Source organism: Panthera uncia (assembly GCF_023721935.1).
Source record: "Panthera uncia isolate 11264 chromosome B2 unlocalized genomic scaffold, Puncia_PCG_1.0 HiC_scaffold_24, whole genome shotgun sequence".
In the NCBI taxonomy this organism is placed as follows: domain Eukaryota; kingdom Metazoa; phylum Chordata; class Mammalia; order Carnivora; family Felidae; genus Panthera; species Panthera uncia.
The window spans coordinates 69,281,256-69,308,144 of NW_026057580.1; the positions used below are offsets into that span (position 1 = coordinate 69,281,256).

The 26,889-nt window shown below is 40.4% G+C and overlaps 1 protein-coding gene across 1 annotated transcript in view; it reads left to right on the forward strand.

Annotated features, from left to right (window-relative positions):
• SLC16A10 (solute carrier family 16 member 10) overlaps positions 1-26,889 on the forward strand; it is a 114,416-nt gene continuing 87,527 nt past the window's right edge. Inside the window, exon 1 of the mRNA XM_049654191.1 lies at positions 1-840. Coding sequence (XP_049510148.1) covers positions 507-840 — 334 coding nt within the window. The 5' untranslated portion in view covers positions 1-506. The remainder of the gene's footprint in view (positions 841-26,889) is intronic.

Here is a 26,889-nt window from a genome sequence, read left to right on the forward strand (position 1 = left end):
CGCCCCTTCCTTTAATACTTGGAGACGAGGTAACCCACACATCCGTGACCCCCCAACTAGGTTGGAGGAGGCCTTGCCGCAGGCGCGCGCGCACAGACCGCCACCCGCGGACACCTGGCTCCGGGCTCAGCTAGGCGGGGGGCCCCGCCTCCGATCTACCGAAGCCCAATCATCTGGAGAGTCTGGGGTACGTCCCGCGCCGGCCACGCCCCCAGCCTGCGGGGCGGGGGGCGTCTTTAAGAGCCGGCCGGCCGGCCCCCGACGCAGTAGGGGGTGCGGGGCTGTGGGCTGGAGGCCTGAGTGCTGTGCTCTGGGGTGCCGGCTCGCCTCCGCCTTCCTCCTCGCGGCAGCCTCCGTGCCCTGCGCCGCCGTCCCACCGGGGGCTCCACCGCCCTCTCCTCGGCCTCACCAGCCCGCTGGCCGGGCGCTCGGCGGCTCCTCCGTGAGCCCGCCGGGAACTCGCACCCCTCGCGCTCCCCTGGCTCCCGAGGGGGCCGCCTCGGGCCATGGTGCCCTTCCCCGAGGAGCCCGCCGCCGCGCGGGGGACGAGCGAGGCGCAGCCGCCGGGCCCCGCGCCCACCGGGGCAGCTCCGCTGCCGGGCCCGAGACCCTCGGACGGCCCCGAGGCGGTCGTCGAGAAGGTGGAGGTAGAGCTGGCAGGACCGGCGGGCGCTGAGCCCCCTCAGCCTCCCGAGGGCGGCTGGGGCTGGCTGGTGATGCTGGCGGCCATGTGGTGCAACGGGTCGGTGTTCGGCATCCAGAACGCCTGCGGGGTGCTCTTCGTGTCCATGCTGAAGACCTTTGGGTCCACGGACGATGACAAGATGGTCTTCAAGACAGGTGAGGCGCGGAGCCGGCCGGGGCCAGCCCGGGGTAGGGGGAGAACGGGCATGGGGCCCCTGAGCGCATCCCGCGTGCGGAGTGTGCCCGCGCCGGCTTGTGCGCCTCGGTGGGTCCCTGTGTGTGGGAGAGCGTGAGAGAGGTGGGTCTGTCCCATCGCAAATGCAGCCTGTCGCTCCAGGGGCCTCGGTGTGCCTGGCTTTGTAGTGAATACAGATTTGGGCACAGTGTGTTTGGAAACAAGCCGCAGAACTTATTTCCCAATAAGCAAGAGTAGGGTTTAAGAGTCTACGTATACTTTCCTCTTAATTGTCGAGAGCAAACAACCTTCCGAACCCAACGACACCGCACTGTGATTTTTGCAGTCTCTTATGAGACCGTGACCGTTGGGTTTTCGTTCATGTGCCTCCGGGGCTGCAGAGGGGCGTGTGTGCTGAGGGGAGGCAGGGTTGGCGAGATTAAAGAGATTTATTCCAAGGTCAAGGGGAGTTCCCCAAGGGAGCTCTGCCAAGAGCCCTGGTTTCGTGGTTTGTTTGTTTGTTTGCTTGTTTTGGGGGGGGGGGGCACTGTGTGCTAAATATAGAAAGCATAGGAGGCAGCCAGATCAGGGACCGGGAGGAGGAAGGTGAAGGGTTGCCCTTTCCTGTTGTGTTGTCATATTTAACCATATACTAGACTAGATGAGAAAGTGCAGACTCAACATTTTTTTTCCCTGTAGAGACTTATAATGTGATCTCTTGACAGGCAAAAAACAAGTCCAAGACCTTTTGTATATAACTGTTACATACATTATTGTACTTCAACCTGCAAGGCAGGTGTTATCAGCCTTATTTAGGAGAGAAAACTGAAGCTTGGTAAAATAGTGTCTTCGTGAGTAGCAGAATGGAGATAGAACACACATCTTATGACTTAAAGGGCTAAGGGATTTCCATGACTAAATAAGGCTCCTCCCTGCCATTTGAGGAACTTTATATGATTAATAGTCTTTTTTTAAACCTTAATTTTCTATTTTTAGAGTGACTGTTCCTTAGGACTTTAGTGTGCATGCAAAGAACATGCAAGAGACTGTTCTAACAAATTCTAAGGCAGAGGTAATGTTGGGAGTTTTAAAACCTTTTATAAATACTGTTATACTGTATGTATCATTCTGGAGTGTGCTTTTCTTCTACTCTGCATTGTTTGCAATTTATCCACATAATATCTCAACTTGAACTGGTAGCTTAAATTCTTTACATTTTAGCTCCAGGTTTTCCATTGTATGAATATATTATACTTTACTAATGCATTCTCCCTTTAATAAACGTTTAGATTACTTCCAAACTTAATATAAATAATGCTGCAATGAATATTCTCTTTGCATATGTGATAATGTACCATATTTAATCTGGAATTTCTGTTCCTTAAACAGTAGCTCTTGAACTACTGTGTTACGCAGGTCACAGGGCTAGTATTAGGCTAATGTAATATCCTATACTTATTTTTATGGAAGGCAACTGTTGAAAGTCTAGCAGGATTGATATGCATGTGCAATACTGAACAAAAAAAATTTTTTTTTATATGAGCATGGGTATCTGGTAGGGAGAAGCTCAAGGAGGCAGATGGAATTGGTAGAGTCAACATTTTAAGACTGGTTCCTTTAGCATTTAGCATATTCTTGACTAGGATTACAGATTTTTAATGCAGTCAAGATAGCAAGACAAAAGTCTTTTGTTTACCAGTGTTTCTGCCAACTCAGGTGAGTAGGTCCTTTCTATCTGTGGATTTTTTCTCCTTCATTTTATGAGAGTGAGAGTGTGTGAGTGAGCAACTATGGGGGAAAAACCATAGGAGGGCCAGAGTTTTACTGTGTCGCAGCCTTGACCTATCTTCCATCCCCAAAGTTCCTGTTGGCTACAATGTTCCAACACAGGCCACCTGAGGGGGGATGGAGGGGACAGGAACCTGCTCTCTTGAGCTTTTTGAAGCTATTTTCAGTTTTGATGAATATCCTTCTCCATTTACTCAGTTGAATCCTTGACGATTTTCAGTCATGTTTGTGTATATGTGGGTGTATATTGTATAAATAGTTATCCAAATATGCCAGCTAAATACTGAAAATCTTTTTACTTCTGCACATGACTCCCATGTATGGTTGTGCCCTTGCACAAAGGTGCCCAACTCAGGGTAAGTGGTGCCTGAAAACCAGCCTGTGCTCTGGGTGCCCGCCTATATACTTGTAATGGCCCTGTATGACATAGCAGCTACATTGAATCTTTACTTGGATACTATGTGATACAGAGCTGATAACTGATACAATTTAAGGTCTAAGGAAGAACAAAGATTTAATCTCATCTGTGAAAAAATGGTAACAAGATACTCTTTAAGCCAGTTACTACTGAGACCTACCCACCCCCTGTGCCAGCCCAACACACACACACACACACACACGCGCACACACACACACACACACACACACGCAGGTGTTTCATAGTCCATCCTTCACAGCAGGTATTAAAGTATTTGAGAATACCTGAAGTTTGACTGTTCAGGCTTCTTTATTTTGATATTCTAATGCTGAGTCATCTGTGATCAAACAGATGCAAGCTTCAAGTACAATACAAAAAATATCTGAATTGTTTAAGGCTTTTATTTTTCAAACTTTTGGTCCATTTTTTATTACTGTTATTCATGATTGATAATCTCAGCATTAGAGAGCATTTAATTCTGTCTCCATGTTTTCATTGGTTTCTTCATAGTGATGAGCCCTAGGGCACATAGGGAGGTAGTGATGGAATGCAAATTGAGGTTTCTAAATGATAGTTCACTTTTCTTGAGAACTACCTATGTGCCAGGCCCAGTGCCTGCATTCCTATTTAAACATTACAACAAGTCCACGATATTGGCTTAAACATCTTTCTTTTCAGATGTGGAAACTCAGGCTTACAGAGTTTAAGTAAGCAGTGGAGCCAGGATTCAGCCTCAGGCTTATGTCTCTAGAAATGGGGTTTTTAATGATTGATCATATTGCATTGAGTAGATAACTTTTGCTAATTCAGTGTTCTTAAAATTTTTTTAAACATTTATTTATTTATTAAACAATTTTTTTTAAACATTTACTCATTTTTGAGAGTGAGAGAGACAGAGCATGGGGGGGGGGGGGGGGCAGAGAGAGGGGAGACACAGAATCTGAAGCAGGCTCCAGGCTTTGAGCCATCAGCACAGGGCCCGATGCGGGCTTGAACTCACAGAGTGCGAGATCGTGACCTGAGTCGAAGTTGGATGCTTAACTTACTGAGCCACCCAGGCACCCCAACGTTTATTTATTTTTGAGAGAGAGAGAGAGAGAGAGAGAGAATGCAAGCAAGGGAGGGGCAGAGAGAGAGAGAGAGAGAGGGGGAGACACAAGATCTGAATGAAGCAGGCTCTGAGCTGTCAGCACAGAGCCCGATTCAGGGCTTGAATTTGTGAACCATGAGATTATGATCTGAGCAGAAGTCAGACGCTTAACTGACTGAGCCACCCAGGCGCCCCTGCTAATTCAGTATTCTTTATGTTGTATATCAATTCAAGCATTAATTGAGCACTATTCCAGGCATTCTAGGGTTGGAAAAGAAGTCTGAAAGGTCATGATCTCACAGTTTGTGAGTTGGAGCCCCAAGTCAGGCTCCTTGCTGACAGCACAGGGTCTGCTTGGGATTTTGTCTGTCTCTACCCCTCTCCTGTGTGTGCACTGGAGCAATTTCTCACTCTCTGTCTCTTTCAAAATAAAGAAAAGGCTTAAAAAGTCTGAAAGATTAGGGTGCCTGTTTCTTGATCTTACTTTGCTATCAATAAACGATTGCCAATTGTTAATGTCTCATTGAAATAGATTTTTGTAGAGGGACTTCTATGGAGAAACAAGATAATTTCATATGGCATTTAAGCAAAAATCTGGGGTTTCCTTTGAAGAACCATGTTCCTTTAGATTGATCCACGGTAGGATGATGTTTCCAGACAGAACTGAAAAGGAGCCTTTCTCAGGCTTACTTCTTTTCAGGCTATCTTAACTCTTCCTATGCAAAACAAAAACAAAACAAAACAAAAAAACCCAACAACAAAAAAACCAACCAAAAAACCTCTTCCGATACAACTGATGATCCACCCAAAATTTCTCAGGAAAGGCCCTGAAGAAATTCATTCACACGAAGATATAGGTTAGTTTATACATCTTCGTGTTACTCCTTATTCATTCTTCAACTGTTTACCAAGTTTCTGACACTCTGTGCTGGGCACTAGAGATGGTAATTGAGAGAAACAAGGTCAGCTGTTCCCAAGGATTTTTTGATCTTCTGTGGGATACAAATGAGTAAACAGAATACTTCCCTGAGGCATTTGCAATATATCCGTGCTCAATCTTATTTTAAAAAGCTGAAATTCTAAGGGAATTCCAGTGAATGGTGAGGGCTGAGAAAGGCATTTGATGGCCTCTTTCTCTATGGTAATAAATCTTACTTTATTAATTTGAGACTTTGGAAAGGGCAAGCAAGCTGAACTGCAAGTTAGGCAGTAGAACTAATGGAAAGTGTTGAGTGTATCCCAGCCCCACTGTGTTACCCTGGCTGCTGATGACATGGTACTCAGAGGTCTGCCTCACACCTCCTGCTGCATCAGAGGAAACAAGCTGGGCTCGAGTGGTCTCTTTTCAGTTGAACTTTTACTGGTTCACATGTGCACAGGCAAATCTGATGCTTTTGGGAACACGAAAATAATTACTACCACTAACTGGAACATTATTTTCCCTTAGAAATCACTACTTGGCTGGATATTGGAAAACCCATTTTTGGTTCCTTCATGGAATTGATAAAGAGTCAAGGGTACTTTTCAGACACAGTGCTGTGGACACTCTGGGATCTTACGAGGGTATTAATCTAGTTTACTTCCCTGCTTTCTTCCTGGAGAAAGAAATATTTTAATGGCATATTCACTTTTTAAATATATTTATTTAAAACAAGTATGTTTTCAGAATCAGTATTCAGAGTAGTTAATGATATTCTTTTGGAGATAGGATATCTTTGTGGTCCAGAGTCTTGGTCAAGTAAATTCTGAAGGCTTCTTTGGGAATTCCAGAGGCTTCTTTCAGTAATTCCCAAAATGTGTTCTTTAATAACCTTCTTCAAAGTGGAGGTCTGTGGTTAAACAAGTTTGGGAAACACGGCGCATTATCCTCCTTTCTTGGATATTTAAAGTAGAAATCAAGGTGTTAAAAATTCAGTAGTTTTAAAGAGAAGTAGATTATTAAAAAGGTTCCAAAAGGGAGGCTCTTTGTCTACAATCTTTAATGCAACTCTGCCTTCTCTGTGTGGAGGTAGATCACTCTTTAGACAGTTAAAAATCACAAAGTAGGATTTTCAATAGCACTTAAGGAGCAATACATCTTGTTAGATCTTTCAGTATAATCCTACTAGCACCTCTCAAACTTCAAGTCAGTTCATGTTCCTGAAGGTTTAAAAAAAAAAAAAGTTTTCCAGGCACCCGGGTGGCTCAGTCAGTTAAGCGACTAACTTCAGGCCAGGTCAGGATATCACGGGGTTTGTGGGTTTGACCCCCCCCCCCCCCCCCCCCCCCCGTCCCTGCCACGCCCACCATCCCCCCCCACCCCGCCCCAACTTGTGCGCACACTCTTTCTCTCTCAAAATAAGTAAACTTAAAAAAAAATTAACTGCTCAAAGAACAAAATCAATCAAAAATAAATGGATACCAGAATTATGTCAGGAGGGGTTTTGAGATATCTTTTTGAATAAATTATACTCTGTGCTCCTGATGTGATTTGCTATATCTTTTGGATGGGTTCTTGTTGAATCTGTGTTGCAGTTCCTTGAGGCTTCATCCTAGGCCATGTACTTCACTTTTCCTACCTTCCTGTGTGTCTCATACACCCTATGGCTCCAGGCACTATCTTGGGGTTGTTATTTCCAAATTTCTTTAATGTGTTCCTGACCCGTATTCATTATATTGGGACAGTTCCATGTGGATACACAGGTATATCATACTCAACTAAAATGAACTCATTTTTTAGCCACCCCATATTATATATATATATATATATATATATATATATATATATATATCTCCACCAAAAAGAATAGCCCACTTGCAAATAGACATATCCTTCCTTCTGAATTCTCCGTGCATGACGCCTCTGGTTGCTTGAGTCAGAAACCTGGAATTCATCTTAATTTCTTATTTCTGCCTTTTCCTTTCCTATTTTGTTAAATCAGACACAGTCCTTTTGCATTGACCTCCTTAATGTCTCATAAATCAATCCCCTTCTTTTCCTTTAGTACTGTCTTAATTCATGCCTTCATTAATTTTGGCCTCAATTATTGTCATAATGCTTTAACTGGTCCACCTGTCCTCAGTTATACACTTGAGTGACTTCTCTAAAACTTAGGGCCATATCATTTTTCTGTTTAAAAGCCTGCAGTGAAACTCATTACTTCTAGGAAAACGTTGAGCTCCATACACCAAAGGACTTCAAGTTCTGGCCCTTGCCTGACCCGTTAGCCTTGTCTCTCACCTCTGTTCCTTCTTGTTCTTTGTGTTTTGGCCAAGCTGAAAGCCTTGTGCTTTTCCAAATTTATCCTACTATCTTTTGCCTCTATGCCTTTATGTGTGCCTCTCCTCTCTTCAATGTAGTTGTTAGTCCTTGTAAGATTCTGATGAAATGGTTAGCCATTTTATTCCTTTTGTCACAACCATGGGAGAAAACAATGATTTTATGCAAGTGTTGTTACATTTTTGATGCAATTGGAATGTTTTGGGAGTAACATGAATTCAAATGAGTTAGGAATTAAATTTAAAGTGGAAGACAGAGCAGGTGCCTGGCTGGCTCAGTCAGTAGAGTATGGGAAGGGAAGGGGAGGGGGAGGAGGATCTCTGGGTGGTGAGTTTGAGCCCCATGTTGAGGATAGAGATTATTCTTAAAAAAGACTTAAAGTGGAAGACCGAGAATGTAATTGCAGTCTATTCTAATCTAGCATTCTGTGAATGGTATTTTAAAGAGAATCCATATTTAAGTGATAATTTGCACAGTCCTTTATCATAAATAAAGAGCTTTCATACACATTAACATTATTTTTTTAGAGTAGCCTTGTAGTGTGCTGTTACCTCCATTCACAGATAAGAAAGTTTTAACTTGCACAGTTTTGGGTTGGGGCACATGATATCAGTGTTTATATTTTTCAAGTTGAATTTAAGAGCATCTTTTCAGCTGTGTAAAAATTTGTGCTTATGTTAAAGTTGTCCTGAAATGTAGAACCTTGCCTATTTTCTTCCTTGAAACTATTTTCTGCTTATTTCCCTATATATTCTCTAGAACTTTAATAGTGTCTTGTACCCAAGATATCAGAAATCCTGGGAAGTTGCTTTTGGAATAGAATTCTATTTAGAGTTATTACAATCCAATTAGAGATCTGATCTCATATTCAGATTAAACAAACAAACCTTGACAAAAACAAACCAAACCCCAAACACTACTTGAAAAGTTGGCTCACCATGGCTCTGAGCATTAGCCTAGCCTGGTGCCACCCATGAACGATGGTGTTTTTATTGGCAGTGATTCAGAATGAGCAACTCCAGCACTCCTGGGAGCTATACAAACCCACCACACCATAGCCAGTTCTTCTGAGACTGTAGTTATGGAGGAAAGCAGTGCTTTCAGATGTACATGTACATGTACCAAATGCTAAAGTAATGCTAAGGTATCTTCATTAACAGCAGAAATAATTCCCTACCTTGAATATAGGAACCAGAGCTAAAAGAACTAAGACAATGACATGCCTTATTTCCAAGTTGCAAGTATTTTTTCATTTCAATAATTTTTAATTATGGGGATACATATGAAATACAGATGTGAAATAATGTATATGGACCAAAGCAGTGTTTCTGCTTAAGTTAATTCTGGAAAGATATATGAGTCTGAGAAGGCAGCCCAGATCCACACCCCCCCCACCACCACGAGGAGCATATCAGAAGTTCCAGAGAAGCACATTTAATTTACAAAAGGATAGTCAAGATTATAATTCTGTATGCGAAAAACAAAAGAATCTAATTATTTCCATAATACAACCAAAAGTGACAAAATCTTAGCTGGTGGATAAATACAGAAGCATGGCTTTATCTTTTGAATATTATGGCTACTCATTCAAAAGGTAAACTACCCTTAGAGGTGTGCATCAAGGATTATGAGACTTCTGTGTTTATCAAGAGGGAACAAAGTTGGCCAGAAACACTGCTCCCCCATAAGGAAGAGAATCACTGACTAGAGTTTATGCATTGGTATGCTGTTCAGCTATTACTTTTTTTTTTTTCCTTTGCTAAAGTAAATTGCATCAGCAGTGTTCTGTGTGTATTCAGAAAGTCAAAATTTATTCTTGTGACAAACTTAGACTGGATTCAAAACCAATTCTCTGATATGCTTTATAAAAGCAGTAAACCACTATTCATTAAATGGAGGTATTTCTTGACTCTTCTGGGTAGATTGGTATTAATGCCAAGTCGAGTGGGTTAGTCTGGTGGCCTTTTAATAGTAAAAACCTTTTCATCTTGCTTAATTATCCTTTTTATTAGTTTTGACTTCATGTTCCATTTTTTCAAATGGCAGCATCTCAAAGGATTCACATTTGTCAATAGTTGTTTAAACGACATTCCACAAAGTTAATTGATGTTTTAGTGCAGTCGGGGGCAGAAAGTTGCCATTGTTGCTCTATACTAATGCAACACTCAAACTTTGGCAGCAATATCCTTAACTTCATACTTCTCCCTCAGTGCCAGGATTTTGGATTTCTTACTTTCTTTTTTTTTTTTTTTTTTCCAGCGTTTTTTTTTATTTTATTTTTGGGACAGAGAGAGACAGAGCATGAACGGGGGAGGGGCAGAGAGAGAGGGAGACACAGAATCGGAAACAGGCTCCAGGCTCTGAGCCATCAGCCCAGAGCCTGACGCGGGGCTCGAACTCACGGACCGCGAGATCGTGACCTGGCTGAAGTCGGACGCTTAACCGACTGCGCCACCCAGGCGCCCCGGATTTCTTACTTTCTATTAGTTTATCTGTGGCCTCTAAGTTTTCCATGTTGAATAAGTATTACTTTTATAATAATAAAAATATTAATATTAAAAATAATTCACCATTAGCATTAGAAATACTAACTTTCATGACTATAGTAGTAAACTTGCCCTAAGAATAAGATGTTCTATAGGAATAAATGATAGATGTATGAGGGTTTCTTTTTTAATTTTTGATTTTTTAAAATGTTTTTATTTAGTTTTGAGAGAGAGAGAACATGAGCAGGGGAGGGACAGAGAGAGAGAGGGAGACACAGAATCTGAAGCAGGCTCCAGGATCTGAGCTGTCAGCACAGAGCCTGACGTGGGGCTCAAACTCATGAACCATGAAATCATGGCCTTGACCAAAGCTGGACGCTCAACGACTGAGCTACCCAGGTGTCCCTGTTTTTTTTTTTTTTTTAAGCTTATTTATTCATTTTGAGAGTGAGTGAGAGAGTAAGCAGGGGAGGGGCAGAGAGAGAGGGAGTAGAGGGAATCCTAAGCAGGCTCTGTACTGCCAGTGAGGAGCCCCACAAGAGGCTTGAACTCACAAACTGTGAGATCATGACCTGAGCCGAAACCAAGAGCCTGCTGCTTAACCAGCCGAGCCACCCAGGCGCCCCTATATGTGTGGAATTTTAGTTTTAGGTGTTATGTTTTGTCTCCTACTCAAGAGAAAAATGTTAATTATGGAATAGTCTGGAAATGGAAAGCCAATGAATACTAAATGTTAACTCTTCAAATTTATAATGGATGCATATATACCAGTGTTCTTACATGTGTATAGATGTCATTAGTATGGAGCCACAATCCCTACAGGGGGGTTTGAGGCAGGGCCCCATAGTCAGATACCTTGATAGTTCTGCAGCAAAATCTATGAGTATTCAGAGCAAATGGGACAAATAAAGGCCATAGTTTCATGTCAGTTCAGTTTTGTTTTTTTTTTTTAAGTTTTCTTTTAGTGTTTATTTATTTTTGAGACAGAGAGAGACAGAGCATGAATGGCGGAGGGGCAGAGAGAGAGGGAGACAACAGAATCCAAAGCAGGATCCAGGCTCTGAGCTGTCAGCACAGAACCTGATGTGGGGCTTGAACTCACGAACTGGGAGATCATGACCTAGATGAATCGGACGCTTAACCAACTGAGCCACCCAGGCGCCCCCCCCAGGTTATATTTTGCTTCCAAGTGAGTGTTGATATCATCATACAAAAAACTTTGGGTTTGGGATTTCAGAATTGCCAATACGGAATTGTAGATTTACATGTAAATATTTACTTTTGTTGGGGCACCTGGGTGGCTCAGTCGGTTGGGTGATCGACTTCTGCTTTGGTCATGATCTCACGGTTCATGAGTTCAAGTCCCCTGTCCAGCTCTGTGCTGACAGCTCAGAGCCTGGAAGCTGCTTTGGATTCTGTGTCTGCCTCTCTCTCTGCCTGTCTCTCTTGCTCATGCTCTGTGTCTCTCTCTCTCAAAATTAAATAAACATTAAAAAATATTTACTTCTGTTTTTGGTTTCTCAGTAAACATTCTTTTTAAGGTACATTTTTCTGTATCACATAGTGTACCTACTTAAGGTTTTCAGTAAGCGTGTTCTTCTGCTGTACTGGTCTATCCTAGATTACTAACCAGCCCCTTTGACTGGATGTTTGAATTGTAGGCAGTGCTATGCAGTATAAGTATCATATCTATATACATCTTTGAACAAATTGTTTTTTCTCCTGTGAATTGCTTCCTTAGGGTATATGTAAAAGTAAGATTACTGGTTCAAAGGGTATGACCAACTTTATAACACTTGTTACACATTGCCAGGTTGTTCTTTAGAGAACTTGAGCCAGGTTACTGTGTACTAGCAATATATTGGTTACCTGAAAATCCTACCAGTGTTTTATTTTTATTAATATTTGCTAATTCGATAAGTGCCAATGCTATTTTTAAAAAGCAGCTTTAGATTATATTTCATTGCTTTTAGGGCTATGTGTTTTCCCAGTTTTTGAGCTCTTTAGAAGCAGCAACATGGTTTGGCAGTTATATGTAATATCTGGAAATACAAGGGGGCATATAGCAGTAAATATCTTAGAGTAAAACTTTGTTACCATGGGTGGGAATGCTAGGAAGTCCTGAGATTATTCTCGTTTTTAGTCTCACCTGACACACCTTGCTAGGTGGGGCACACCCTTGTTCCCATTCATCTTTTCTCAGCACAGGTGTTGATCAGGGCCTTCTATGGGATTAGAAGTGGGGATGGAAACTAACCATCTGGAGACTTGGCCAGAAGTACTTCCTGACTCTTCCAGGTGGCACCTAATCCTTCAGAGGATCAAGTCTGCATGAGCAGCCCTGTCTCCTTCTCTGTGCTATCGTCTTGCCTCAACCTTCTCCAGACCCAGCCAGTTTGGTTAAAGATAGCTTTAATTAATTAATTTGGGTGTATGTGTGTTACGGTTGTTGTTGTTGTTGTTTTGCTTTTAGTTTTAAAAAGATCTAGAAATCCTTTATTGAATACAAACCATGTACTAGGGGTCATGCAAGAAACAAACAAATTTGACTTCTTGAAGCAAAATGCCATGTACATAAATAACTCTAATGCAATATGCTACACTCATTTGAGTGCAGTATACATAAGATCTAGGATTTTAAAGGAAGGCAAAATGTTTTCTAACTGAGCTGATCAGGGAAGGCTTCATGGCGATAGCTTTTGAGTTAGGCTTTAAAGTATTGGTAGACTTTTCCTCAGCAGATATAGCAGAAAAAGGTGTTTCAGGTGGAGTGCAAGGCCTAGGCAAGGGCTAGGAGGCAGCCTAATAAGGGATTTTTTTTGTGCTTTAGTCTATATTTTATCTTGTTTTATCTATCCAGTAATCATATGATATAACTGCTATTATGATTGTCCTGCTTTAGATGGGCAGCTAAGGCTAGTGAGCAGTGGAGCTGCATTTGAACTTAAGTCTCTTGCATTAGGACCCAGGCTCTTTATACCTGAGTACACACTGGACTTATTAAGTGAATGCAAGGTGTTTGGTTTGCCTAGGGCCAGGGTATATATGTAAGGAAAGTCGCAGAGGATAAGGCTGGAAAAGAATGAGGGAGCTGGGGAACAGAATGTTTGAATGCCAGGTTAAGAAGTTTGGATAATAAGCAATGGGGAGATATTGAAGGTGTCTGAAGTGTGCCTTAAAAAGATGTGACTGGGTTGCAGAGGGAAATACTTAGGAGGAACGCCAATTACAAAATTGTTGGCTGAGAGCTGGGTGAGATTTGAGGCCACAGTTGTTGAAATGGGAAGGAAGGGACCGATGAGAAACATTTTAAAGGATAGACTGAGGGAACTTTAGCAAATGATGGGTGTAGACTGTGACATGGCATGGAAGCAGAGATGATGCCTATGTCTGGAGTCTATGTCTTAATACTTTATATATATATATATATAAAGTTATATTATATATATATATATTATATTATATATATATATAATATGAAGATGTATATATTTTGACAATATAATTTATTGTCAAATTGGTTTCCATACAATACCTAGTGCTCATCACAACAAGTGCCCTCCTCAATGCCCATCACCCACTTTCCCCTCTCTCCCACCCCTCATCATCAACTCTCAGTTTGTTCTCAGTATTTAAGAGTGTCTGATGGTTTGCCTCCCTCCCTCTCTGTAACTTTTTCCCCCCCTTCCCCTCCCCTGTGGTCTTCTGTTAAGTTTCTCAGGATCCACATATGAGTGAAAATATACAGTATCTTTTTCTGCCTGACTTATTTCACTTAGCATAATACCTTTCAATTCCATCCATGTTGCTGCAAATGGCCAGATTTCATTCTTTCTCATTGCCAAGTAGTACTCCATTGTATGTATAAACCACATCTTCTTTATCCATTAGTCAGTTGATGGACATTTAGGCTCTTTCCATAATTTGGCTATTGTTGAAAGTGCTGTTATAAACATTGGGGTACATGAGCCCCTAGGCATCAGCACTCCTGTATCCCTTGGGTAGATTCCTAGCAGTGCTGTTGCTGGGTAGGTCTATTTTTAATTTTTTGAGGAACCTCCACACTGTTTTCCAGAGCGGCTGCATCAGTTTGCATTCCCACCAACAGTGCAAGAGGGTTCCCGTTTCTCCACATCCTCGCCAGCATCTATAGTCTCCTGATTTGTTCATTTTAGCCACTCTGACCGGCGTGAGGTGGTATCTCAGTGTGGTTTTGATTTGTATTTCCCTGATGAGGAGTGATGTTGAGCATCTTTTCATGTGTCTGTTGGCCACCTGGATGTCTTTAGAGAAGTGTCTGTTCATGTCTTCTGCCCAATTCTTCACTGGATTATTTGTTTTTTGGGTGTGGAGTTTGGTGAGTTCTTTATAGATTTTGGATACTATCTGATATGTCATTTGCAAATATCTTTTCCCATTCTGTTGGTTGCCTGTTAGTTTTGTTGATTGTTTCCTTTGCAGTGCAGAAGCTTTTTATCTTGATGAGATCGCAGTAGTTCATTTTTGCTTTTAATTCCCTTGCCCTTGGGGATGTGTCAAGTAAGAAACTGCTGCGACTGAGGTCAGAGAAGTTTTTTCCTGCTTTCTCCTCCAGGGTTTTGATGGTTTCCTGTCTCATTCCTTCATCCATTTTGAGTCTATTTTTGTGAATGGTGTAAGAAAGTGGTCTAGTTTCATTCTTTTGCATGTTGCTGTCTAGTTCTCCCAGCACCATTTGTTAAAGAGTATGTCTTAGTACTTTTTAAACTGGGAGCCCCACATTTTCATTCTGTACCAGTGCTACATATTATGTAGACAGTTCTGGATGGTGCCATTGTCAGGACTTGAGGAGGAGGAATTGACAGGGAAAGATTGACTCAGATGTTAGACATTTGAATGTTAAATGCCAGCAGGACATCAGGGGATGGATATCAGATAACTGGAAATGTAAACCCGGAGCCTCAGAATGAAGCTGAAGCTAGAGGTAGAGCTTTGGAAAGACCATGTGTCTCTAAGAGGAACATGATGTTGATAATAGAAACCCAGAAATTCTGTCTCAAGCAGACCTGGGGGCTTCTCCTAGGTAGTTTAGTTAGTGTCCCTTGAAATCGTCTTATTTAAAATTAACAAAACTTCGTTCCTTAAAGTCTTTCTAGCATTTAGATTTCTCTAATTCAGATCTGCAACTTCCCAAAGGTCAGAATTGTTTTTTTTACTATCATTGTCTTAAGTATTTCCAAAACGTAGTCCTGAGAATTATTTTTTCCCTGTAGTTTAGCATAATCTCTAAGGCTATTGACATTTACTCTTTCTTTCAAGCATGATGTAATTAAGCCAGTCTGTAAGTCTTATTTTCAAGATGTTTAGTTTTAATTCATTTATGTATTTCAAATTGAAATGTAAAGTATTGACAGTGGTGGAAAACCCGTTCAACAGGCAAATGTTATCTTGTAGATCAGTTTTCAGGGTGTAGTAACTGAGTCAGCTACTTCATTTACAATTCATAATGAAAATAGCTAACTCTTTAGTGTAGGCTGACTTTTTAAAAAATTATCTAGGAAAACTAGGAAATCAGAATAAATGAATTTAAGTTCTCTGACTAGCACTAGGGTGGAATATTGCACATTTGTTTAAGAAACATGATTGACTTTTCCAAGTTCGTCACACTAGATATCTGAGGTCTGGCAGTGGGAGGAGGAGGTGTCCTCATGTGCTTGCTGACTGGGAATGGAGTTGGTTGCAATTCAGATAATAACTGGACGTCTGGCTATGCTCAGGTATATTTTGCCTCAGTTTCCTGTCACATAGTGTAACAGTGAGACTCAAGCAAGATAATAGAATGTCAAAGTGCTTTTGGATGCGTAAAACAGCACAGATATGTCAAACAATGTTGTTATTGAGCAGCTTGGCATAGTGCCTATATATGGGGGGTGTGTGTTGACTCACATGCTGTGCGGTAATCTTTTAGAACTCAGGTCCTGAATTGCTCTCTTGTGATCGAAGCCCGGTTGAAGGTGTTGGAAGTGCAGTGACCCTGGAGGAAGAACCTGTAAAAGCAGGGGGTGGATGAAAGGCAATTGATAGTTGTGTAAGAAGAGGGTATCTGCCTTTTTTTTTTTTTTTTTGTAAGATACTCTTACCTTTGCAGTAACTGTTTTATCTTTTCATATCATTTGGCTTCATTTACAAGTTGTGTATTAAAGCACATGTCAGGATTTAAGGCAGTATTTTTTGACCATGCTTGTCTCCTGTTGTGCTTGCTGGGATGAATTGAAGTCCTGGCTTGCTGACAAGTAAATTTGATATCTGACAGTTACGGAGAGAGGAGGAAAAGGGAAGTCCAACTGAAGCATTTTTTCCTCAGAGTTTGATAAACAGAAGCCATGTAATCTTTTAAATCCCATGCCAACATTACAGGCAGAAAAAGACTTGCTAATAGCAAAGGTCAGGAATCACAAAAGAGCACTGTAAGTTTTTGGTATTGACTTCAAAACACACTGTTTTCTATAGTTTAATGTTCATTTGTTATATGTATGCTGTTACAGTTTTGTGTGTATGTGGTAGTTGTTTTTTTAACTTTGATTAGAAACAAATCATGAGCCACTTAAATCAAAAGGCAGACTATTACTCTTTTTGGGAAAAAATCTAGTAAAAGTAATGCTTAATCCAATTAATCTGTCTTCTTCCTCTGATTCATTGCGATGACTTCAGGTGTCTGGGAGCAACTGAGAATGGGTTATGGAAAAATGTCAAGGCAATGTAATCCTCATTATTTATGGTCACTTAAGAGGATAAATTAATCACTGGTCACTAATCTTTGGATAATTACTCTATTTAACTGGAAATATCCTTAGTTTTTTGGAAAGCAAGTCAGTGAGTTAGTAGAACTGTCAAAATTAATCAGCTTTTCTAAGTCTAATAATAAGTGAATAGAAACTAGTTGCCTGCAACCCTTTCTCCCCTGTATTGTAGCATGATCCTTCTATAACTCCGGACATTGTATATGGACCAACAGGGAGAATATATTAATATACTACCTTGTGGTTTTCAGGTGGGCCTTCAAAGCCTGTTAGTTCAGGATTAACAAAGTTGCCATAACAGGTAAAGGCTTGTGACCTGTGTATATGGTTTTGGTTTTTAGAATTAGGCAAGTTAATTACGTTATAAAATTGGCTTGACTATAGGTTGTTAAGAAGTAAGTCTTTTGGGGACAGCAATTCCATTTACTTGTGCATTAAATAAATATTTTGAAGGAGTCAACATTGTTTAGGTACTGTACTTACTAGATGCTAGGGATGGGGATAGGAATAAAGAAAGGTATACATTTCAATTCCAAAAGAATAAAAAAGGAGGAAGTCCTAGCCTTGTGTTTTTAGCATGGGTACAGTGTCTCAAATGCAGACTAGTATTCACTTTTGGAGTTTGAGGTCATCATTCATGAGGTTCCCAATGAATCTTTATATTTAAGAGTAAATGAGATTGTTATGTAGGTGGAATCAGAGATATATTGCTTATTTATCACAAAGTAATGATTTTGATAATAAAATTCACTTGCGTATGTTACAAATTATTGCTTTTCTAAGGTTTCTGGAAACAAAGCAGAATTCTGCTAAGTATTGTTTCCAATCAATAGAGAAAGATTTGTGTCATTATGAGAAACCTAATACTGTATATGGGACTGACTTTAGAACTAAAATATAAATTTGGACTTTAGAAAACAGTTGAAGGTTTAGAAATCTTAACTAGGACACATTTTAGAAAGCTCAATTTAATTTTTAAAATCCAACTCTATTGAGAGATAATTTCATACAAAATTCACCAATTTTAAGTCTACAATTTGATGAATTCTGACAAATGCACAGTCTTAAACCACCATCACAATCATGATAGAGCCTTTCCATCACCCCAAGATGTTCTTGTATCTCTTTGCAGTTAATCTTCGCCTAGACCCTGGCCCCTGGCAACCATTGATCAGCATTGTCCCTATAGTTTGGCTTGCTCTAAAACTTTGTATAAATGGAATCATACAGTATTTTTCTCTTGTTTCTAGCTTTCACTCAGCTTGATCATTTTGAAGATTCACCCATGTTTCATATATTAGTAGTTCATTCCTTTTTATTGCTGAATAGTATTCCATTATTGCCTATGCTACAATTTTTTATCCATTTACACGTTGATGGACATTTGAGTTGTTTCTAGTTTTTGCCTGTTATGAATTGTGCTGCTTTGAACATTTGTATGTAGTTACCTGTGTTTTCATGTCTCCTGTGCACCTTATTTTAATGTGAATTTTATTCTATATGCTTATCTATATTTTTAAATTACATAAGAAGATGATACTATGCATTTTTTTGTTAAGTAGGTTTCATGCCCAGTGTGGAGCCCAGTACAGGGCTTGAACTCACGACCCTGAGATCAAGACCTAAGGTGAGATGAAGAGTCGGATGCTTCACCGACTGAGCCACCCAGGTGCCCCTGTATTTTTTTTTTTTTTAATTAAAAGAAATTGTGACTGAATGAGGAGGTGAAATAGTAAGTGGAGGACTGATAGATTTTTCACTTGGGTGATTGGGTGAATGGTACTCCCGATCAAGAGAGTCAAATATGGCTGAGTCAAATATTTCCTATTTTTAAAAAAGACTGAAGAGGGTCCATTGGAATGAGTCCGTGGGAAGTCACCTCACTGGTGTGGGTGGAGGTAAGTGGGGCCTGATTAGTTTGTGGAGCAGTGAATGGGGAGTAGAGATGGGGGTGTAGGCTGAGAACTGAAGAAGTGACAAGAGGAGAAATATGGTGGTAGCTAGAGTAGGATCAGCATCAAGGGAGAGTAATCATTAATTTTCTAAAAGATGGGAGTAGCTTGAGGAGAGGGAGCCTGTAGCGAGGAAGAAGGTGAAGTCAGCAAGTGGCTAATTAATAGATAAGGTTCATGAGCAAGTCAGATAAGGAATCCAGAGCACTGCTGGTGGCAGGGGCGGGGTGAGGGGAGTTTGCCAGGGGTGGCATCTATTCAGGATCTGGAGAGAAGAAAGAACAGGAGCAAGGGGAGGTGGGATTGCTGAGGATCAGGAAGCGGAGGGGGCCTTTGTTTTGTCTGGGAAGGTATTTGTTAAGTGTACTGTATTGGGGTGGAGTAGTAGATATGAAGAGAGTGGCAGAGGTTTGGGGGCTGAGTAGTGAGCAGGAGAAGGATTGATAACAGCTCTGAGAACTCCACCAAGATTGGAAAATGTGAATTTGTGGTGAAATCAGTCTCCAAGATTGTGCCCACCCCCCCCCCTCCCCGCCTCCAACTTACCGTCCTCTGCAGCCTGATAAGTGAACAGGGAAGATGAACTGAACAATTGATATAAGGTTGGAAGAGAATTGAAGCAAAATGATTTTACATTTTTTGTCTCTTTTCAGCTCTATGCTGTGTGGCTTCCTCTTCTCTTCACCTTTTATACACCTCATCTTTTTGGTAAAGTTGATTAAACATCTGACAACCAAATGCAGTTTTTTACGTTTTTTTAAATTGTGATAAAATCTGTATAATGTAAAATTTACCATTTTAACCACTATTAAGTGTACACTTGAGTGGCATTAAGTACATTTACAATGTTGTGCACCCGTCACTATCCTACAATTTTAATTTGAGGCATGACTCGGTCATCTCTTTTCTCCCTTTCTGTTACTCCTGACCTATAAATTCAACATAGTCCTTTACTGGGTACACGATTGGTATTTTTGAAATTGAGATATTAACAACAGTAGGTACTGAGCTTAATTTTGGCAGGTGCTGTGCAAGGCCCAAATGGTGGCATTAACTTTCTTGATATTTAGTTGTAATTATTTGTTAATGTCTATCTGCCTTACTAGGCTTGTAAGGTCTGTGAGTGCAGAGGCTATCTATGTCTGTCTTGTTCACAATGATATCTGTACTGTCTGGCATAGTGCTTGACACATAGTAGGCATTCAGTGAAGTTTTTTTTGTTTTCATTTTTTCAATGTTTGTTTATTTTTGAGAGACAGAGCATGAGTGGGGGAGGGGCAGAGAGAAAGGAAGACACAGAATCTGAAGCGGGCTCTAGACTCTGAGCTGTCAGCACAGAGCCTGACGTGGGGCTCAAACCCACGAACTGAGAGATCATGACCTGAGCCAAAGTGGGATGCTTAACCGACTGAGCCACCCAGGCGCCCCATCAGTGAAGTTTTTAAACACTTGGAAGTCCTTTGCTGAAAGAATTTACTTTAGTTTAATAAGTTCTTTCTACATGCTTCCTATAAAGTAAGTAAAACTTGTATTCACATTAATACAGATTATAGGGCATGCCACATTCCAATGTCTAGTTAATTAGTAGAAATCAAAAAGGGTTTATATTTGCAGTTTCACCTTGGAAGTATTAGAGTAGATTGTGCATTAAACAAATGGTTGTACAGAATTGGCAGCAATAATCCCAAAGCTTGAAGGCTGTAGGTTAATTAGGATAACTTGACAGAAAGTGAGTTAATCAAATTTGAGAGTTGAAAGAATGTTCCAATAATTTATGTTCACACACACTTCAAATATATCAGCAGGTTACAGGAACTTTAGTGGCAGAATACTCCAAAACGGCAAAATACCAGTGTGGATTTTATGGCTTATAGTAATGTTTTGGAGAAAGAAAAACCAATAAAATTGTTTGGGGCTATTTGGTACTATTACTTTGTATTAAATAAAATACACTAGGGTTTAAAATAATTCCCTTTGTTAAAGATAAAAATATATAGTTAATGTATTAATAAATTAGGAATTGTATTTTTTTACAGTTCCATTTATTAATGGATTCAGTAAAACTTTAAGAAATATGCACAAATATAGACATTTCTGTGTTAACTGGTATTAAAGTCTTTTTTTCCAACTGGCATATGTTTAAGTGTATATAAAGGGGCAAAATACACATATAAGAATTAATTAGCAATATAATGACATCCCTATAAGAATAATCACAGTATGTCCTCTGATTCCAAAAGGTAAGGGCTCTCTGTGTGTGTAGAAAAACCCACTGAGGCCCTTTTAAAAACACAAAATCTGCCTCCAGCAAGATATTTTTTGGATCATAATGAAGGAGAATAGAAAAGCTATTAGGAGCTATAGTTCTAGAATTTTTTTACCCTTTTTAAACTCTCAGTGAGCTAAACTGGAGTTTGGTTTTAGAGACAATAATGGAAATTTTCTTATATATCATCTGCGAAATCTAGTCCTGAGTGATTACTATGGCTTTTTATTGTGGTATGTGTGCATGTAGATAGACAAGAGACCTAGGTCTTTGAAATGGATTTCCTCCACTGAAGTAATAGAAAGGGCAGGAGTGAGGGAGGGGTGGGTGGGGAAGGAGGAGCAGAATCAGAGGAAACAAAGACTGAGGCTCCAGGTTTGGTTGTGTAAATGTCTTCATCACTGAGGCCTGCCCCATCCTATTCTGGTGTTCTGCCCGCTATGTGGGAGCGAGCGAAGTCTGCTGTGTGAAGGCGGGATCTGGGGTCTTAGTGCCTGCTAGGCTGACATAAGCAGGTTGCATCTCCGGCTGGGCTCTGGGGTAGCAACGGCACAAATTTCCAGGAAACAAACCTTCCTGTCATCATTTTTATTTCTGAATCATCGTGTTTAGTTATTCAGATGTCTAGTATTGCCAGTTACTTAGGAATGAAGCAGGCAGCTTCTTCTGTTGCTCGCCTTTCCTTCCTTTTTTTCTTATTTCTATCTTGTCTGCTACTCCTTTAATTTAGTCAAGCACAGGCATTTAAACATAGCGCTTCCCATTTCCACTAGCAAGCATAGGACTTCCTCCTTACCTGATTGACTCCTACTCCTGTGGTGTGCAATGGTGACCTAAGACATTTAAAGATGTTGCATCATGTAGTAACATTGGGAAATCTCCAGAAGATAGTATTGAGTGAAAATATGAAGTTGTAGAGTGTTTAATGTGATACAGTTTACATTTCATTTGAAAACATGTAAAACAATACATTTCCTAGAATCTAAAACGCTATTGATGCTAAGATGCACCATTATTTTACATACGCTGAATTTATTGTAAGATGCATCCCAGTTTGTAGATTTTTAAAAATTTTTTTTTTACATTTATTCATTTTTTTGAGAGAACATAGAGTGTGAGCGGGGGAGGGGCAAAGAGAGAAAGAGACACAGAATCCGAAGCAGACTCCAGGCTCCAAGCTGTCAGCACAGAGCCCGATGCGGGGCTCAAACTCACAAACCACGATATCATGACCTGAGCCGAAGTCGGATGCTTAACTGACCGAGCCACCCAGGTGCCCCCAGTTTATAGATGGTTTCTTTTAAAAAAAATTTTTTTTAATGTTTATTCATTTCTGAATGACAGAAAGAGACAGAACACAAGCAGGAGTGGGGCAGAGAGAGAGGGGAGACACAGAATCTGAAGCAGGCTCCAGGCTCCAGGCTGTCAGCACAGAGCCCAACGAGGGGCTCACACTAATGAACCACAAGATCATGACCTGAGCCGAAGTCGGACGCTTAACTGACTGAGCCACCCAGGTGCCCCTTTATAGATGTTTTAATATGAAAAAAAAAGCATCTTAGAATTGAAGAGGTAAGATAGATACACCTTATTGAAATGTATTTATATAATAAAAATATAAAAACATGCATAGAAATGATATATATAGCCAATTCAGGATCTCTAGTTTATCTCTATGAAGGGAGGGAGGAATGTAGAGGACAGGGCCACATAAGGGGCTTCAATGCTATAATTTCTTAAAAAAAATTTTTTTTTTTAATGTTTGTTTATTTTTGAGACAGAGAGAGATAGAGCATGAACAGGGGAGGGTCAGGCAGAGAGAGAGACACAGAATCTGAAGCAGGCTCCAGGCTCTGGGCTGTCAGCACAGAGCCCAACGCGGGGCTCGAACTCACGGACCGTGAGATCATGACTTGAGCGAAGTCGGACGCCTAACCGACTGAGCCACCCAGGTGCCCCTTAAAAATTTTTTTAAAAATATTTATTTATTTTTGAGAGAGAGAGACACACACACAAGAGATAGAGTGCAAGTGAGGAAGGGGCAGAGAGAAAAGGAGACACAGAATCCGAAGCAGGCTCCAGGCTCTGAGCTGTCAGCACAGAGCCCAACGTGGGGCTCAAACTCACAAACCATGAGTATCATGACCTGAGCTGAAGTTGGATGCAACCGACTGAGCCACCCAGGTGTCCCAATAATTTATTTTTAAAAATCCAAATCGAATATTTCAAAAAGTTAAGATTAGACAAAGCTGGTTGGTGAATTTCTGTAATTTTCTGTATGCTATAAATATTATTTCATAATGAAAAATATGTACTTAAAAGCTACAAAAAAGCAAGTTGCAAAATTCTACATATAGTGGATCCTATTTTACCTTCTAGCAGTATTTGATTTTGTGTTTTTTCAGACTTTTTCCTACGTCTGTCACACCATAGCAGGTTTTGTTGTTGTTGCTGCTGTTGTGGGAAGGCTGGGCCTTTCTGCATTTTCATTTTTGTGTATGAATTAAAAGACATACCGTGTATTGCCTAATAATGATAAAAAGGGCAAAATTTTAAAGATGTCACAGAATGAATAGACTTGGCTGGCATTATTTCTTGGTTTTAATAAGGAGCAAGAAAATGTTTCCATTTTTCATTTCTTTGAAACCATTTTTCTGGTTGCTCCCTTGTTCTTTGCGGTAAGGTGTCTGTTGAGGTCAGGTCCTAAGAATGAGAATTGTACAAGTTGAACAAAAGTTAGTACTCTCAGGGCATTTGGCTGAGTCAGTCTGTGGAGTGTGCCACTCTTGATCTTGGGGTTGTGAGTTCCAGCCCCACGTTGGATGTAGAGCTTACTTAACAAAAAAATACTATCACGCCTAGAAATCTGATAAAGAGACTTTTAAAATAGGGCCTTGAAGCTCATGAACTCTTTATAATCCTTTTACTGAAACCTAAGAAGTATTTCGGTTTTGCCCTGCTGCCACCAGGTGAAAGGGCTGCAGTAGGGTGTTTGATTATTTTCCCAGTGGTGAGGAGAGTAGGGCCGAAAGGGGCATTGTGTTATCACACTACCCTTCGGGGTCCTTAGCCTTCTACCTCCGTGAAGGACTGTTTTTCATATCCCATAATATTATTTTACTATCACACTTAGGTATTTAGTAGTCCTTACTGTTTGATTAAAATAAAATTTGGCAAAATCTATAAAAAAGTGCCAAATACCCAGAATCTCATTCCCTAAAATCTTGCCTAATGACTCACAAGAAAGAAAAAACTATATGCAGAAGCTTTCCTCTCTACCATGAGTGTAAAAAAGTGAAACTTCGGAGTCCATTTAAATGTCCCCAATTCTAGAAATGGTAAATAAATGATGACAATCTTGTTTGATGGATTATATTGCAACCGTAAATGATAATGAGTGCTATGTAGCAACATAGAAAATGTTCGATGGTGAAAAGAGCAGATGTACCATGATGTGACTCTAGAAACGTATGTGAATGTGAACAAAGATGAAGGGAATATGGAAAAAGCAACAACGACAAAATAGTTGTATTAAAATGGTAGAATTTTGAGTGGATTTCTTCTCTCACCATTTGTAAAAATATTTGTACTTCTTTTTTGTGTGTGTGTGGGTCAGATCCTTTAAAGAAAAATTTAAATTTCTCTTTAAGAAAACAGCAGATGGTAGGTTTGAGGATACTAGGAAACTAAAAGTAGCAGCCCTTTTGAAGATAAAACTAAAACATTTTAAACCAGGTTTGCTTTCGCAAATATTGATTATTTAATTTTGTCTTTTCGAAGTAAGTTGGCCTAGTACAATTGTGTGGAAATCAGAATATTGCAGAAGATTGGCAAAAAGAAGTGGGAGGATCAAAGCCAATGTGACTGGCTTATTCTTTTGCACTACCAAATAAATTTTTGGACTGTGTCTGCTTTAGTCATTGTTTGGTTATTTGCTTTGAAGCTATTTGTTTGCACTAATGCCGTTAGCATCCTCACAAGAGCCATAGTCTGACCCTGAGATGGTAGAATCTTTTTTTTTTTTTAACGTTTATTTATTTTTGAGACAGAGAGAGACAGAGCATGAACGGGGGAGGGGCAGAGAGAGAGAGGGAGACACAGAATCTGAAACAGGCTCCAGGCTCTGAGCCATCAGCCCAGAGCCCGACGCAGGGCTCGAACTCACGGACCGCGAGATCGTGACCTGAGCTGAAGTCGGACGCTCAACCGACTGAGCCACCCAGGTGCCCCTGAGATGGTAGAATCTTAACTAATTTTATCATTTATATAGAAACTGAATCTTTTGAGGACACGATGGATCATTTCTTTTCTTTGTACTTCTTGTTTTTGATTTTTACATAACCACAGATTTATAGTTACCAAAAAAGGTCCCATGATTAATGCATGGTTAAACCATCTTGCCATCATAGGTAGATTGGGGCTGTGGGACTGATGAGAGGATAGAATAGTACTAATAGACCGAAACAGTTTTAGACCTTTAGTGCCTTGTTAAGCAATTAATCCAGCATCCTCATTTACAGTTAAGTGAGTACCAGGGAATCCTCAGTGAACCTATAGGTCTTAGGACTTCATATCTATCTAGTACCCTTTCTATTATCCAAGGAGGGAAAGGGAGAGCAGAGCCAAATTATTGACATTTTAGGGGCTACTTTTTCAGGAAGGAAAGAACATTGGACCTGATGTCATTATCATTTTAGTTATAGTTTTTACAAAAACACCCCAAAACAAAAATGGGTAAAAGACATGACTAGACAATTCATCAAAGAAGGAGTATAATAAAAATGAAAAAACATGCAGCCATAATTAAAAAGTGCAAATGATAAATGCATATTGCTACCTCAAGGTAAAAAATTTACATACAAAAGTTATTATTAAGATCATTGGCAGGGTGCCTGGATGGCTCAGCGGGTTAAGCATCTGACTCTTGATTTCAGCTTGGGTCATGTCTCACAGTCTTGAGGTTGAGCCCTGCATCACATGGACTCTGCATTGAGCATGGAGCTGGCTTGGGATTCTCTCTCTTTCCCTCTCCCTCTGCCCCTGCCCCACTTGCACTCTTGTGCTTTCTCTCTCTCAAATGCAAAAAAAGACCATTGGCCTTACAGGGCTTTTTGTTGACAATCTATTCTAATTTTAGGAAATAAATGGAAGAAAATGCAGTGCAAGTGGTAAAAGATGAAGACAACCTGGTCAATGAATTTCATGAAAAGTTGTGGTAGCTTTAAATTTCTTTTTACTCATTCATTCGATCCTATCTGGCATCTGTAGATGAATTACTCAGGTGGTGTTTGCAGACCATGAACCACTAGGAAGAAAGCTGTGAAGGGCTCAAAACAGTTGAGACTAGGTATCCGTACCTAATTTTCCTTTCCTTCCGTGCCCTATACAAATAGAGAAGCTGGCGCATATCTGACTAAATGGATGTCCTCATCCCTCCTCAGAAAATTACTGCAGAGCCCCAGGAAGACAAAGCCAAGGAAAGAGAATCATCAAAATAGGAAAGGGACCAAAGTCTAGTTATTGGAGGATGTCATACTGAAGACAGGGGTTGGACTGTGTTGTAACTCTGAAGCCGAGTGTGGTTTTCTGAAGCCAAGTAAGGGGGCTGAGTGGGTTATCTGTCCTTGGCAACCATGTGCCACATCTCTGAACAGACCTTATCATCTGGGCTAAACCAGCCCAGGAGTTCTGATAAGAGGATTGAACTTAATATTTTAATATTACTGACACAAAAATAGCTCCCCTCAAATCCCATTTGGAAGTGAGCAGGGTAAAAATAACATTCAGTGTTGCTTTTTAACTAAATTATATATTTTAGAGGTGGGCCCAATCAGTCCATATAGAAATGCCTCATCCTTTTTCATTCTGTAGCAAGAGTGGGCAAATGATCTCTGTAAAGGACTGTATGATACATATTTTAGTGTAGGCCAAACAGTCTCTTTCACAGCTACTCAACTGTGCTCCTGTTGTCGCACAAAAGCAGCCATACACA